The sequence below is a fragment of the Atractosteus spatula genome, chromosome 11 (assembly GCF_055471065.1).
Source record: "Atractosteus spatula isolate fAtrSpa1 chromosome 11, fAtrSpa1.hap1, whole genome shotgun sequence".
Taxonomy (NCBI): Eukaryota; Metazoa; Chordata; class Actinopteri; order Semionotiformes; family Lepisosteidae; genus Atractosteus; species Atractosteus spatula.
In genome coordinates this window covers 11,701,736-11,717,848 of record NC_142716.1, presented here as the reverse complement: position 1 = coordinate 11,717,848, position 16,113 = coordinate 11,701,736, and the positions used below count along the sequence as shown (strand labels likewise).

Genomic DNA, 16,113 nt, shown 5'->3' with positions numbered 1-16,113 from the left:
CTAAAATTTAAGATGAACTGACAAGTTTACGTAATTTTCAGAAAACCACTAATTAGTGGAGTATTGAGTAGTCTGATGTAATTTCTGACTGCTAAGGCACAAAGACATTGGATCACCAAGAAAAAAACCTCGGGGAATCACAGTACGTAAGAAATGTTTTCTGATTTAGAAGACGTGAATGGGTTATCTTCCCCCTCCAACTGACTGTACTTGTCAAGCTCAGCACTTGGCTCTGTATCGCAGCCTCACCTGTACAGCTGATTTCTATTTTAGGCTATTGATATTTCCTGCAGAATGAACAGAACAGAAGCTCATTGCTGCACAAAATAAAACCGCAGTGTGGCCTACTTGCGGGATACTGCGTGTACCAACTCAGAGTAAGTGTAAATAGCATTAATATATTAATATATTACATCTTCACTTTCACAGTACAGTACATAAGCTGGGTGCAGTAATTATTAATATAAACCATTGGTGACACCTCAGCAAAGAATTACTGCCAGCCTTCACCATTTTATTTGTGAGTAATTTGTGCCTATGAATAGTGCTGGATTCAGTAGGTGCTCCATCCTAAGAGCAGGCTACTTTATGGCCTAGGCAGCTTCAGGGGAAAGTACTAACTACATCTGTTTGAGGCCCAGCATCTATTCGCTTTCTGGGAACAATCTCATTGTAAAATGCAGTCAAGCTTTTTATTTTAAAAAAATTGTACTCGAGTTGAGTTTTAAGATCGTATGGTTTTTGGTGTGCTATACATGGAAGCATACACTAAGATTGTTCTTTCTCTGTTATTTTGCACACTATCAGTGATGAATTCTAGCATTCTTAATGCATTCTTAATTGATTCTATTAATGAGGGTGTAAAGAAACTTGAGTTTGAGTAGATGCAAATCAAACGCCCTGGAGTTATTCTGACACTGAGCTAGGTCAAGAAGCTGATGTTGCCAGCATTAATATTAAATGGTTGAAAATTAAGTGTAAATAAGTGTTAGTGAGGGCTTTCACCCCATGATACTGTGATCAGATACTATGTTGAGACTCTGAGATGTCTGTTTGAACAGATCTTTCAGACGTATGACTAGATTAGTGTTGATGCTCTTGTAGGAAACGCTTCTCAGAAACAAGACACTGCTGTTTGGTACATTTAGTTCAATATTTTTTAAATCCCATTATCTACTTGACTGCTGTAGCTAAATGTGGCTTTAGTCTCTTTTTGAAGTGGATTTGCTGATTCAAGGTAATACATTTGTCTTGACCCTTGTTGTCTCTGTAACTCATGAAAATCACGAAGAAGCCAAAATTTCCCTAGGAGTGTAAAGGGAGTCTGTTCCATACCGCATTTGTATCTCTAAACAGTTAATTTGTTCATTGTGTCTTTTGCAAGGTGTTCGTATTTGAAATGTGTGTTTAAGAAACATTTTAAATTTTAGGAAAACTCCGGATGTCTAATATACCCAGAGAGTGGTTACACTTTTTCAGGAAGCATGTTGGTCTTGTTGTCAGAGTATGTTCACAGGAGGAAGTAATTAGGGGAAAAAAAATAATTTAATGTCACTCCAGATCTTGTAGTTTCAATAGAAAATTTAGTTTAATTAGTGATATTAACCTTTAGTAAAATAATAAGTAGGATTGTTTTGCCATGGTGACAGCTCATAAGTGTCAACCACATTTCTGCTCTGTGGATTTTAATTAGCTTGGGAAATAGGCTACATTCTGTATGGGCAGTGCAGCTGAGACAGACAGCTGAGATTCATTTATAGAAGAACTATAAGTATGTAGTACTTTCTTGGATTGAGCTGGAATTTCTTATTCTTCAGAATGACATGGAGTACTGTATGGTTTAGTAGTCAATGCAGTATCACTGTGACAGCACGGATATAGCAACTGACAAGAGTCATTAAAATTCAGATGCCTGCATATGATATGTTGCTAGATGCAGAAAATGCATCATGCATTATGGTTTTTGTCATGATTTATTTAAATTTCACAATTTAGTTTCATTACCACTAGTAAAATATTATACACACAGATCTGGAGGTTCTGCTTTGATTTTTAAAATGAAGAGTCTGTGTTTTCATTCTGTATCACAAATTCTGTCGAACACATTTTTTCTTTAATTTACTTTAATCAAAATACTCATCATTGTACAACAAAAGCTTTGGCACCGGTGATACAGTCCACCAGATCAGTTTAGTCAGACAGTGCCCCATTAACACAATGGAAATCATTCAGGATCACGGTCAAAGTAATATAACACTGCTTTTCTGCTACCTACAGTCTTACTTTAGGTAGTGACACTGGACCCATATGTAAGTAGTTGATCTAACACATCGGTGAAATCCATATATGTCTGTAGAACAGCAGTAAGTAAAAGATATGATAATCATTTTCAGTGTTTAATTTTATTTGTGACTATTCAGACACGTAGCCATGAACATTTGCGGTTCATATAAATCTTTTGTTTAATTTTATTTTAACAGAGGTGAAAAGGACTCAACTCCTGTCACCATGGATGCACAACCACAAGGCCAGCAGGCTGCGGTTCCTCTATTTCAGCCACAGGTACAATGACAAGCTGGAAAAATGTAAAAAAAAAAAGTCCTTGGTACTAATAAAATGCCAAGCTTTACATTTTTCAGTCATGGGGACTATATGAGTTGGGACTAAAATTAGGATTGTGTTTTGATTCACTGCATTTTGGCTGATTTGATATTTCCCCATTCTCCTATTACCCCCACCTACACCTTCTCTGTTTCTCACCTTTCTGTGCAGTTGTGCAGTTTTTCACCTGGCTTATCCACTCATGCTTTGACATTTACTTTGTCTCTCTACCACTGGGACTATGTCTGCAGGCACAACTTAACTCTTCAACACTCTTCATCTTGGGAGATGTATACACTATACTGTGCACTGCCATCTCATTATATACCAATGGCAGGTGGATTCACAGTGGAAAGCTATATATATATTTATATATATATTCTCTGACTTTTTTTTCCAGGTGCAGAGCAAAAGGTGATAATTGGATTCACCTGACAGTATTGCTGTTCTTGTTGTTGTGGTGATCTAATATTCTCTGTTTAGATTCTGTTCACCTACAGTGCTTGGGAGGGAAAAAAAAACTCGCAGTGATGCCACTGTCAAATGTCAGACGAATTTGGGATTCACAGATATATTTTTGCTTTTGTCAAGTAATCTATTCAGAATTTATTCTTTGAGCGCCTTTCTTCACAGAGTAGCAGATTATCCTGAAGTATGCTTCTGTTATAATGGATTTAACAGCAGTGGATGTGAGCATGCCACACTGAACCTTGTCTATCTGAAAATACACATCTATTTCTGTTTGGTTTTCTTGGTTATATTTAACTTGGTTAAGATGCCAGTTAAGCATCTATTTAAGAGCGTTATGGTGAAGCTAAATGGGGAGGTTGTAATATCTTAAAAGTGTATATACTAAGAAGAATATTGAGTAATAAATAATTCAATCTAAGGTTACATCAGTTTTGTGATTTTTATGACTGGAGCTCTGTGTATCACACTGGTCTTGCTACATTGCAGTAAGGAGAATGCAATTACATTGCTATGCATTAGTTCCTTTTTTTAAAACTCTTTGTTGTTTACTGAGGGGAGAAAAAAGTAAATATTTCACGAAGGGGCTGTGTTAAAATACAGTATCATCACAGACCTCGCTACAAGAGGAGATCTTGGATCGATATGGAATTGTTTCTATGGATCGAGACTTTTGCAGCCTGGCCCCCTGCTGTGGTTCTGCGGTTCAATAAAATCCGTTCTGTTATGTGTGAATCTTGTCACTGCTGCATGTTCATAGCAGACAGCAACATCCAGATAAAGATTTTTTGCAGAGCAAGTTGACGAAATTAACTTTAAAAAAAATAATCCATATCTTTTGAAGACCAGTACATTGATTTGAATAATTTCATAAAAGACACCTGCTTGGTCTACATCATATCAAACACAACAATTTTAAATTATACATACCAGAAATTTTAAATAATCGAAAAGTTTTACGTGTCTTATTTGGAGACTTTGTTTTTTTCAGTTTAAATTAATTTTTTCATATTTGTATGTCATTTTAAAATGGAATTTGATTGTTTATTAGGAAGAGTACACAGTACAATTCTTAATCTTTAGGTTCTTTGTAAGACTCTTAAAAGCAATGTAATGATTAAGTGAGATTTTCATAATATTCGTTATTTTATTCTTTTAGATTCTCCTTTATTATTATTAAAATTATTTTAATTGATAATTAGATGGCCTTGTGCAGGGAAACTTACAATATAGAATATTCAAATACTGTAGAAAAAAAATACAGAACCAGCCGGCACTAATTCAGCAGTTTAATTCATGAAGTATACTACATATTGCACGTTTTGAATTGCCTCCTTTTCACTGTATTAAAACATACTCATTTTATTGCTTGCAAATAAGTGCATCTGTGCAAAACATGCAGACTGTAGAAAAAGAATTCAGATGTCAAAGACCACTAAAACAATGATTATACGGTAATTCATATTGTAGTATAAGGTATCAAGACAGCTGGCTTTTAAACAGCTGAGTGTACAGAAGAAATTTAATCTGACTGAATCATTGAGGAAATTTACAGTCCAATGGAATGGCTCTAATTTCTGTTTCAGCAGTTATGGTTTGGTAAACACGTTAGAGAACTGAAAATTGAACTGTTAAATTCTTGTATACTGTTTTATCTTAAGCATTCAAAGGCAAGAGTGGAACTGAAGGGCATTCTATACAAATACAGCTTGTGTAGTACATATATGTTATGTAATTTTAAGCATTACAATTTCTGGTAATAAAGATCCCACTGATTTCTTTGAGGTGAGGATTCCTTTAGTATGCATGAGGGGAAGCATTTTTAAGGACAAGAAAAAATATCTCTGAAAGTAACACTTCTTTATTGTATGGGCATTGTTGTATATATTTTTCTGCCATCGTTTGCTTTCTACAGTCCTGCATTCTGTAATCTTGAAATTTTCACCTCATATTTTTGCAATTTTTAAATACAACCAGTATTGCATGGTAGAGGAAAAGACGTGTTTTATGCGTGCTGATGAGGAAGGTAGAGACATGCTGTTATGACCCTTGGCTTTGTTCTTCAAACGCAATTGAAGTTTTCAACAGAAAATAAAATGCAAATCTGTATTTACTGTATGTGGAAGTACGCATATCTTGTTTGTTTAGTGGGTAAAAGATTAAAGAACATGTGATGAGCAGAAGTAAGCAATAGGCTGTTTGAAATCTGTAATACTCGTTTTACAGTGTTGAAAAATGTTTTACAATTCTTTTTTTTATCCTCAACCGCCCTACCATATGCAGTCATCAGTGCATTTCAATCGAGTGCTACCAATTGAAGCAAAACAGGTGAAGAGTGTCCCCTTAATACTTTAAAGGCTTGCAGTGTGACAAGTGTAACACGCAGCTGTCCGTACAGTTATATTAAAAGGACCAACGAACAATATGGAATGATTTCTTTTTAAGCAAGACTGAAAATTTTATTGTGAATTGTTGATTTGCATGCTAGTCATGCTGGAAAAAATGTCAGTTATTATTAGAACTCACAGAGCTTAATTCCTTTTTAGTTTTTAAGTTTCACTTAAAAAAAACATTATAGGTCTATGTCAAATGCCTTTTAAAAGTTTCCTCTGTGGGATATGGAAAATTATGCATCCTATATAGGCCTTAATATTTCTGATTTCATAACTGTATATGCGCAGCTCAGATGAACCTTGAATAAAGGAAAAGTGTAACATTTTAATGTTAATCTCTTGCTATTATTACCTTAAGTATAATGATTTTAAAATAGTTTGTGATACAGCCCCTTCATTGTTAAATGTAATAAAGGATTACTGTGGAAGATTAATGATAATAAGTTGCAGGTTTAGTATATATGAAAAGAGAATTATTTCTGTTTTAGTTAACAAAAAGTTAAAGTAGGTCTACAGTCTACCAGGTATTATAGGTACCATTTATAAAAACCTATGAAGACTTGGAACAGATGCAAGTTTTGATCAATTTGCCAAGTTCCGAAGGCCCTCAGGGCTCATGAGCCTTCAGGTTTTTGGTGAAGATGATCTCATAATTCAGTTCAACCAATTTGCCTTCTGCACTGTTCAGAATGAATCTGAGATGTTGCGTGCATTCAGAACAATTTTGGGCTGACCTATAAAACCAGCTGTGTTTAGACTGTCCGGCACCAGTCCTGGCCATCGCTGTGCCACTGAAGCTGAATTCCACATACAACCACTGTTTCCATTCGACATCATTTATTTTTTTTCAGTGTGCAATATCGGAGCACCAGCACATACTGCTCTTTGTCGGCTTTTCCTTCCGTGCCACTGGCAGTGTTGTGCTATCATATCGCACCTAATCCTCCATGCTGTAGTCAGTGTCTTTCCCTCTTGCCTCTTGTCTCTGTCATCATGCCCATGGTACTTGTATTTCCATTTATGGTCCTGTCACCGGTGGCTCGCCAGTCCTTCTGTGCATCTCTTTGCCTGACATGCTGTCCCTTCAAGTCATTCCCAGCATGCTTTGCATAAAATGAATTGCAACAAAAACAACAAACAGAAGCCGTTACATTTTAGAAGTGGGGATAAGACCCGGTCAGAAAGACGTGAACCATAACTTTTTGGCATTTCTTTCCATCACTGCATTGCTCACTTATTCCCCTTGGTTTGTAATATTTTCACAGATGGTTTTTTTACACTTAGAAACTGAAAAGAAAAGCTTGCTCAGAGGGAAACTATTTTAAACCTGCGATTTTGTTATTTCCTTTCCGCACCACACCTGTTTTCTCTTGGTAGTTGGTTTTGTTTTTAGGTCCTGCGGAGCAAAACGTGGGTAGTGTTTTCCACAAGCTGCAGTCTGTACAAATTGTGATGCTGGAGAGTGACCCAGTGGTAGTTTGGGATGTGCAGCAATGCTGCTCCTCACGTCGGCTCCCCGCTCGAAATTGTATGACAAGACAAAGCAGCGGATGAGACAAGCTGTCACTCAGCCATGCTGCCCTTTGAAGGGAGGCCATGGGGCGAAAAGGTGCCGCAAATGGGCTGTGAAGTTTACATACACTGCCCACTGTTAAACAGATTACCTCTAATGAAGTGTCTAATGCTCAGGCCACATCAGCCTAATCCTTGCTGGCAGCTCGTCCCTCGGCTGCCAAAAAAACCACCACCCTCTGGCCTTCTCTCGCCACTGAGGCCGCCAAGCGCAGGGAGGTGCCCGGCGTTAATAAAGCAAGACAGTGTGCGATCTGACATGCAAATGTAGGTCATTGCATATGTAAATGTGTGATTACAAACCTGCATGCCAGAACACATTAGTGAGACTTTGCTCTCAGCATGCGGTTGTCACACTGCTTTAGAGGCTCATGCTAACATTTGTCAACTTACCATGCAGTGAGTGAAAGTAATTCCCGGTCTTAATCCCAGAAACTGTATTTCTGTCCATTGCTGATCCACATACATCTTCCTGCTCCTGGTTCTCTATGAAATCCACTCTGCTAATTGGATAACACAGTTCTTGGGTTCATCATTTTTATCAGCTGTCAAGTTAAAAACAGAGAAATGCTTAAATTGGCTCCCCCCACCCCCACCACCCCACATCCCCTACCATCCCCGTTGAAAACTTAAATTATATTTATTGGCTACTGCCAATGATAACACTGTAGTCGTATGGTACACTGCAGGATTTAATTTGCATAAGGCTCACTGTCAATGTCTCTTGCTGACGCGGTGTGCCTCACTGTGCAATTTTCCTGATTTCTGGGGCTCTGTCATCTGAGAAAAAAAAAGTCAATAAAGCCAATTCATATCCCACATTTAAGCCAACTGATATCTTGAAACGGATCCTGAATTCTGTGCTGCAGTTTAGGACGGTTTTTTTATTATTATTATGGTAGTAAAAAAGACATGGATTTATGTATTGGAGAAGCAAGTGTAATGGTAGATGCTACTACTGTTCCCCCAGGACTTGTTTTCATGCTGCCTTAGTTTAGCCCTGAATATAATGGAACTGAATGGATCTAATGCTGTACTTGTGCTTTACAAGGACTTTTAAGAAAAGTTTTTTTTTCTGCCTTCAAGGTTATCCTATGGCGTTCTTGGCACTGTCACTTATGACATGTGGCTTTCTGATATCTGTCACCTTTTGTTTTCACGGTTTTATACAATTAAAGTTTACAAAAAAATCCTCTAAAGGTCAAAGTTTTGTTGTTTTTCAGATTATATCCAAAGGGCTAATTCTGAATATTGCTTAGCTTTTAATTTTAGATCTCGAGTGCCAGAGTGCCACACGATTCCTTTTGAAAGCACTCTGGGGGGTTTGTTACTAACTGGTCTAACATAAGTCACTTCAAAGATAGAGATGTCATGCTGTTTTGATATGCTGCAGCAGACAATAGAAATGAAAATGATACTAATATTATTGTATTTATGCACTGCTCATCATTTTTAATGCTCTCCCCTTTATATTTTGCTTGCCTTTTCACTTAATAGTATACTTAATTCACATTCTCTTAGTTCATATTCAAGAATTTGGTTCTAGTCTAGACTGAAAATGAGGCGAAAGGTTTTTTTCTTAAAACATGATGTAAATGTGGTGGTGAAAATGTTGAACGCGGTGCTAATGATTTTAGAAGTATTACCGATCAATATGTGGCGGATACACAAAATGTCTGATGGACGCTGTGCGATTTGTTTCTTACAGAACTCTTGCTTTGTTTTTGTTTTTTTTCCCCCATACAGAAGCCTTTGCAGCCAGATATGGGGCACAATTCACTAGCAAATTTTCAGATTGAGAAGAAGATCGGACGAGGACAGTTCAGCGAGGTTTATCGAGCAAGATATTTGCTAGACAATACATCAGTAGCTCTGAAAAAAGTGCAGGTAAGAGAAACTAAAAATGACTACTGTGTTGTTTTTCTGTAATTCCAATTGTATTAAATACAGTCATTCTGCGTAATACTAGGCAAAATGTAAGCGATACACTTCTAACAAGTCCCAAGTGCTCAGAGTGCAAATTAGTCATCAATTATGAATGTTTTTTCCTTTTCATTCTCCTGCTGTTCCGACATTGGTCTTTAAATTGAGGGTAACACAGTGTTTAGAAAAAATAAAATTGATGAAGACAACTTAAATTGGTTTAATTACTTTTCATTTTGCTTTATATTATCCACAATGTTTTGTTTTAAATATTCCCCCCCTCCTTACATTCTGCAATCTTGTTTCATTCATACTGTATATAGCATGGTATATTGCACTGCCTCTTTTGATGCTGTACAGCAACCATAAAAAAAAAACATTCAGTTTGGTTGCATTTGCAGTGTTGTCCGGGCAAGACAGAAGACTATAATATAACCTACAGCTTTTTCTACAAATCAAGCTAGAAGCCAACAAACAAGGAATTAAAACTACTGAGTGTAATCCTTACAGTATAAATACAGAATTTTTTAAAATGGCGAGTACAGATTCTAACCTAAGGGAATGTGGGAGTCATGACAATCTGCCGTATATGTACATAAACGCGTGCAGTATAACTGGAAAAGATTCTAAAAATATAATTTCATGTCGTTAGGCTTTTGTAGCTGGCGTTCGTACATGTGAAAAAGCTGAGAATACGCAAGGAAAAGAAATTGCTTTCAAATGACCATGCAATAAATGTCTTTAGATTTAATGTGAAATGTGTTAAAGTAATATACCACATGTGTGCTGGAAAGGATTAATGGAACAAATAAGTTAGATAAAAGACAGCCTTTCCATACATTATAAATGCATATGATGATGTGTAAAAAACTGCTGTAACTGCTGAGCTAGTCTTTGCTCCCGATTACTTTAGCTCAAGTCACACTATGTGGAAAGTGTAAGAGTGCTTGTTCTCTGTAGTTTCAGTATGATTCAGTGTTAGTGAGTGGATGTATTCTACGTGTGCATTGCACGATAACCTTACAAGGATGCTGTTTTCTTCCGTTATGAAAGGAAAAGACAAAAATATTCCTGTGAAACGTACATCATCCGTCAATACCTACATCCAATTTAAATCAGAATTATTTTTTCACAAGGTAAAAAAAACCCCATAATTCGTAACAGGAACCTAGTTAAGGTCAGCTGATACTATCTTATGATTTCATGAATATAAGGCCTTAAATAGTAAACTTACATTTGGCTGGTTAAATATTTTATTTTTTTTCTAATTTAACTATATACACAAAAATCGAGTTAAAATTGTTTATAGAGATGTTAAACAGGTCCATTTAGTTCCATTTAAATTTTGGATCACTAAAGGCTTGTAATTAATAATAGGTTGTTTTCCAGATTTTACAAATCCTTTATGATGTTAACTGTGACTTGATAATTGAGTCTCCCTCCAGAAGAAAATGCAAAATGTAATAGAAGGCCAATTACTATTTTTATTTTGCAGTGAGGAAGCTGTAATAGGCAGCTTGTTTGCCGCGCAGAATAAAACATTGAAAACGCTGCAGTCCCCGTACTGAATTTGAAGCATTGAATTTCTCGCATCTTAGATACCAGCATTCTTTTCCCTTGTAATGCATTCCTTTCTTTTTGAAAGATATTGGGATTCGTGGTAAGAATAAATAATAATCTAGTTTCCCATGGATTTGTAAACCACCGATGTATAAAAAAAATAATTGGCAACCAAAAGATTAAAATGCATAGTTACTGCTGCCTCCTTTAGCCATGCGGTGTGTACTATTTGCAACATAATCCTTTATTCAGTGCTCTAAGGGCCTGATGCTGTCATCGCTGGGGGTTCATTACTGTTAATGATGGCCCTGACATGAAGAAACTGTTTCCAGGTATACTCCACTAATGACATGCAGATAACAAGCATTTAACTATGCTAGGAGGTTTCCAACAATTTGAAGGCATTCCGTCTTTGACTGCAAGTTACAGTATGGATTTCATTATGCCATCTTAAAAAAAAAACTACACCCTGACATACAAAAGGCATTGACACTGCAGACATGGAATTGTTTAAATAAGCCACATCTAATACACACACCTCAGTCAACACAAGTGCAGTTCATCTGTGTCTATATGTGCAAAGTCAGATGTCCATAGTTTTATCATGCAAATCTGCATGTTAGAAAAAATTGACATTTTTAGTAGACCTAAGGCATATTAAGATCTAGAAATTGGCAATCACACAAAATGTTATTGTGTGATTTTTTTGCCAGTTAATTGTGCTTTTCCCTTAACTGCAGCTGTAAGTGGGTAACGCCACAATCCCAGTAATATTCTTACTTACTAGTTATAGTCTAGTGACCAAAATGCTTATTTTCTACTTACTGTGAATTATCATTCACGTGACCTTGTGTGTCAGGTTTATAAAAGATACCATGCTTGCCTCCAGGTATTAGTGTTTTAAGAAGGAGAGAGTAGAAGTAGAGAATCTGTAGTAAGTATACTTTTCATTTTGACATATAAGACTAGTATTAGTATATGCCAGTATTATGATTACTGAAAGTAACCATACTTTTGTGATCTGTAATACAAATGACCAACTCATATGATCTCCAATCGAAATGACACATGTACATTTTAAAATAAGAATAATCCAGAAATGTTCAATATTGAATTTTATCCTTCTTAATCATAATAATTTAAAATAAAATGGCTGTGATTATTATAGAATACATATCTGTCTGTTCTGTAGGACAGAGTTGTCTTTATTCAACAACTGAGTAAAATAAATGCACGACCATATTTACACAATCATTTTTGAAAATTGTAGGATGCAAATGCTAGTTGAAATGAGCGCTATTATTGATCAGTGTCATCTGTAAGCTGTGCTTGAGGGATCAAAGAGGCAAAACATTCAAGAGCCAAGGTGGTAAGTGAAAAGAGGCGTACCTTGTTTTGTAATTACGCATTTGTTTTAGTACTTTTAACGGAGAAACAGAAATAGCCAAAGGCAAGTTTAAAGAAATGCCACATGACAAAAAAAACATAAACACCAAAAACATAAAACGCCAAGAATTCCTTAATCAAGTCTCTGTGGGTACGTCCTCATGCAAGCAGGTGTGGAATCTTGGCTGGGCCTTCATATACAACTGGTTCCACTACCAGTACTACCAGATACACTTTGTCACAGAGCGTTTGCTCATTTCCAGCAACACATGCAGTTAAAACACTATATTCAGGTTATTAGTATCAGTGGTGTCTATTCAGACATGTCATTTCTTGAAACAAATAAAACTCAGTTTTCAAAATGTGTCATCTGTCTATGAATATAGTTCTGTTTAATGTTCTCAAACTATGCTGTTGTGAAATTCTACCTCATTCAGTTGACAGCAACATTCTTTATTAACACTGTTGTAATGAAAATAAATAAAAGCATACGAATTATGATTTCCTGTATGGCATTTAGCTTTTAATATTTTATTTTTTTTATTTTTTTAAAACTAACACTAACCTAGCAGGTGTGGAAACTTTGTCAATTGTCCTTCCCTTCCAAGATGGCTGCTAACATTGCAAACATTTATGATGTTTTTAAGGTTAAGGACAAGATGAAGTAATATTAAATGTGCCATTAAAAAGGAAAAAGCAGTTAAATTGGAGAAATAATGAATTTTCCTCTGAGGTCTTTTCTCTGAACCCCTTGGGAAACTGAACCTGTTAAAATAAAAAAAACAATGTAATTAACATCCATTTAGTTTTTTTTTTCTTTAGTCAGGCCTGATAGGATTAGTAAAAACACTGAATTATGATTATTTTTCTATAAAGAGGCAATTTCTTTTACATTCTAGTTCCTAATTATACCAATTCTGTGATATGAATGTGTACCTACACAGTCTAAAAATACAGTAGATACTATTAGACTATAGGAGAGCAAACTGCACACATAGGTTTATCTATTCTGTTTGAACACACACATACTGCACATGTGTGTGTTCACATATCCAGTATGTGAACACAATGTCTAATGTGTATAACAACAAAATTAAATTCCACAGGCAACATTAAGTAATGTGGTTGTTTTAAGTGTTCAGAATACATAGTTATATTTATGTTAATCTTACTATTAATGAGTATGTGTTTTTCTCATGTGTAAAATAATGTTGGCAGAACTGTAGTTACACTATACATCAGAATGTTACTGACATAAAAAAAGAAAACAGTATTGTAAACAGTAAAGCTTTAAAGAATTACCTTGAACTGCTTATTAACGTTCACTTCATTTAGTTTTTGCTCTTTTCTTAATGTGAAAGTACTTGCAAAAAGCAGCTATACACGCTGTGAATGACGTCTTCATTAAATGGCAGGGTGAGAAACTGCGCAATGAAAAATATATTTTTTAAAAAAGGATTTCAGCTCCAGGTTGAGTAAGATTAATTTGGAATATTATAAAGTAAAGGAGATGAAAACAAGCAGATGTGCTACCCTGTATAAATGCAGACCTTATCCAGGTGTGTATTGTCGTGCCTGTGTCTTTGTATGGCAATGCTTCTTATACGCCCGAGTATCCTGAAATGCCATAACACCACTTTCCTTTTGATCTTTTGATAGATATTCGACTTGATGGATGCCAAAGCTCGGCAAGATTGCATCAAAGAAATAGATCTCCTTAAGGTAAAAAACTAGAGGAGAGAAAAAGCGGCATCGTGTGTTGTATTATGTTTTCTAAAGGTGCCTCAGCAGAGACCTAATACTAGAGAAAAACAATTGATCTGTACCAGACATACAGTTTCTTGTGAGGCGAGTGCAGATCACTGGCTTCTATGTGTCATTCCTTGAGGCTGAGATTGACTCTTTTTTTAATGCCAAAAACTATAGTTTTTATCTGTCTCAGTAATATTTAGAAGGGGAGCACTGAGCATTGTAATGGAAATTTAGCAGACTCCCTTATGTATCTCTTCATGTTCTTTTTTCTTTTCTTTTTTTTTTTAAATCCAGCATTTTCATTTATCAAACCCCTGTAAGCAGGCTCACACAGGCATGCATACTAACTAATAAATTAATGACAAGCCCAATAAAGCAAAGGTTTCCATGATCAGAGGCTTCTTTTGAACCGTCCTGGTTAGGTGTTCTTAAATACAAAAATACCCATTTTATTGGCATGTTAATTACTCTGACCCAGATCACTGTCCATTTGTTCCTCAACACTTGATCGCTTTTGCGTGCAGCAGATAAAATTAGCTTTGAACTGTCACCGAGAGTTCTTGTCTGAGGGTGCTAATTAATTGGTCAGAGTTGCTTTTCATGCTACGTGGTGTACAGGTTTTTTGGTTGTGTGGGCCAGTGTCAAGGTGAGGAGTCAAATGCACTTGTTAAATCTATGTGAATGCCTTGTCACACTCCTTAGCAACACTTGACCGTTTAGTGTTTGGCGTGTCCCATGTTATTTCGGCAACTTTGTTTTTTGCTAGCAAAGGCTTCTAGCTGACTGGTAATTGGTCACCGCACCAGTCTTCTTCACACAATTGACAAGTTGTTGTGTGAAACGATAGGAAGTGTGTGCTACATCATCAGGCAAGACAAAAACCCAAATCAAAATAATAAGACCAACTAGCAAGATAACTTCAAATTGTGGTCCATGAGCCACTTCGTATTTTCATCTGGCTAGCAGTGTATAGTGTTGTGCTTTCTGTTTGCTCACATTGGTTTGCTGTGTGGCATGCCCTACCCAAAAGAACTTCAAATGTTCTGGGAGCAAATGCTAAGCATTTTTATGATGTTTCAATATTTAATGTGCTGGAAAATGTTACTCAAATTAAGCTGTTCGAAGCTGCAAACATTTTGTTTTCAGTTCTCGCAATGCTTTTTCTTTGAAGGAAAATATCTTATCTCACCTTGAGGCCCACCTTAGAAATTGGTGTCATTAAATATATTTCACTGAAAGAAAGTCCCATTATAGGTAAAAGCAGTGTACTTGAATCTACAGCTGTTAGTTCTGTTTTCAGTATTAAGAGAGTGTTATATAAGGGTTTGTTTTCACAGACATTTGTCACAGTGGCTTTCTTGCTGTGTAACCCTCAATAGTAGTGAAATATGTGGCTCACAACTTCCATTACCACTGGATCCCAAAATGGGGTCAGCGTATAGAGGGCCTTTAATTAAAGTAAATTGTTTATTTTGGGAAGCTTCTGCCTTCATTTTTAAGTGCCTCAGTGAAGGATAAAACGAAATGGTGAAGAAATACTTTTGACACGTTGCAATCATAATCCCAAAGTATATTTAATAAATTCATTGGAGTATAATATATGCATTCCATTCCTTTTCATATCAGTTTTGAGCATGAACATTTTTTTAATAATGCTTCCTACATGTCATGCCTGATGTAAAGTCTTGGCTTTTGCTTCCTGGCTTATGACATCTGACACTGAGTTTTTTTTTCCTCTGGTTTGTTTTCTATCGATGTCTGTTTTTTCTGTGTACTATGCTGTAAGTTGCAAATCACTGACCAGCCAACAGGAAAAAAAAAAACAAACAAACTAAGCCATAATGTACAACTGCCCTATTTACATTCGGCGATGGTTGTTTCTTGAAATGTCACTCATATCTGTTGTATAAAGTGTTAAAGCTCTCTTATTGGAGGTTTTATTTTTGAACAGCATTTGACATTTCCATCATATTCATCAACGTGGAAATTGCATTAAAGGTCTCTGTGCGTTGTAGCTAACCAACAGACATGCCAACGTTTTTGCAAATTACATTTATTAAGAAAGAATTTCTAATTTTGGTCTTTAAGGAACTTATCTTGCTGGAAGGTTGTTTTTTTTTGGCCAAAACCATATGCTATTCAAGCTCTTTTTGGGGGAAAAAAATAAACTGTCATAGTTTATATATATGCTTTGGCAGTTATTTTTCCACTCTTCACTTTTTGAAGGTTCTTCAGACCAACCAAGTCTGACATGTTAAATATTTAAACAGTCAGTGATACTTCCTCTATTGTTATTTGCAGCAATTGAACCATCCAAATGTAATTAAATATTATGCATCATTCATTGAAGACAATGAGCTAAATATAGTCCTGGAACTCGCAGATGCCGGAGACCTTTCACGAATGATAAAGGTAGGCAGCCCAGTTTTCTGTATTTGTAGTACAGTTTCTCACAGT

General features: G+C 36.0%; 1 protein-coding gene across 2 annotated transcripts in view; it reads left to right on the top strand.

Annotated features, from left to right (window-relative positions):
* The window catches only part of nek7 (NIMA-related kinase 7), a 65,175-nt gene that overhangs the window by 15,005 nt on the left and 34,057 nt on the right, over nucleotides 1-16,113 (top strand). The window contains exons 2-5 of one of the 2 annotated variants that reach the window (XM_088927772.1): nucleotides 2,481-2,562; nucleotides 8,781-8,921; nucleotides 13,563-13,625; nucleotides 15,958-16,068. In XM_088927772.1, the coding sequence (XP_088783898.1) occupies nucleotides 2,509-2,562; nucleotides 8,781-8,921; nucleotides 13,563-13,625; nucleotides 15,958-16,068 (369 nt within the window). In that variant the 5' untranslated portion in view covers nucleotides 2,481-2,508. The remainder of the gene's footprint in view (nucleotides 1-2,480; nucleotides 2,563-8,780; nucleotides 8,922-13,562; nucleotides 13,626-15,957; nucleotides 16,069-16,113) is intronic. The other variant, XM_088927773.1, reaches the window with a different exon arrangement.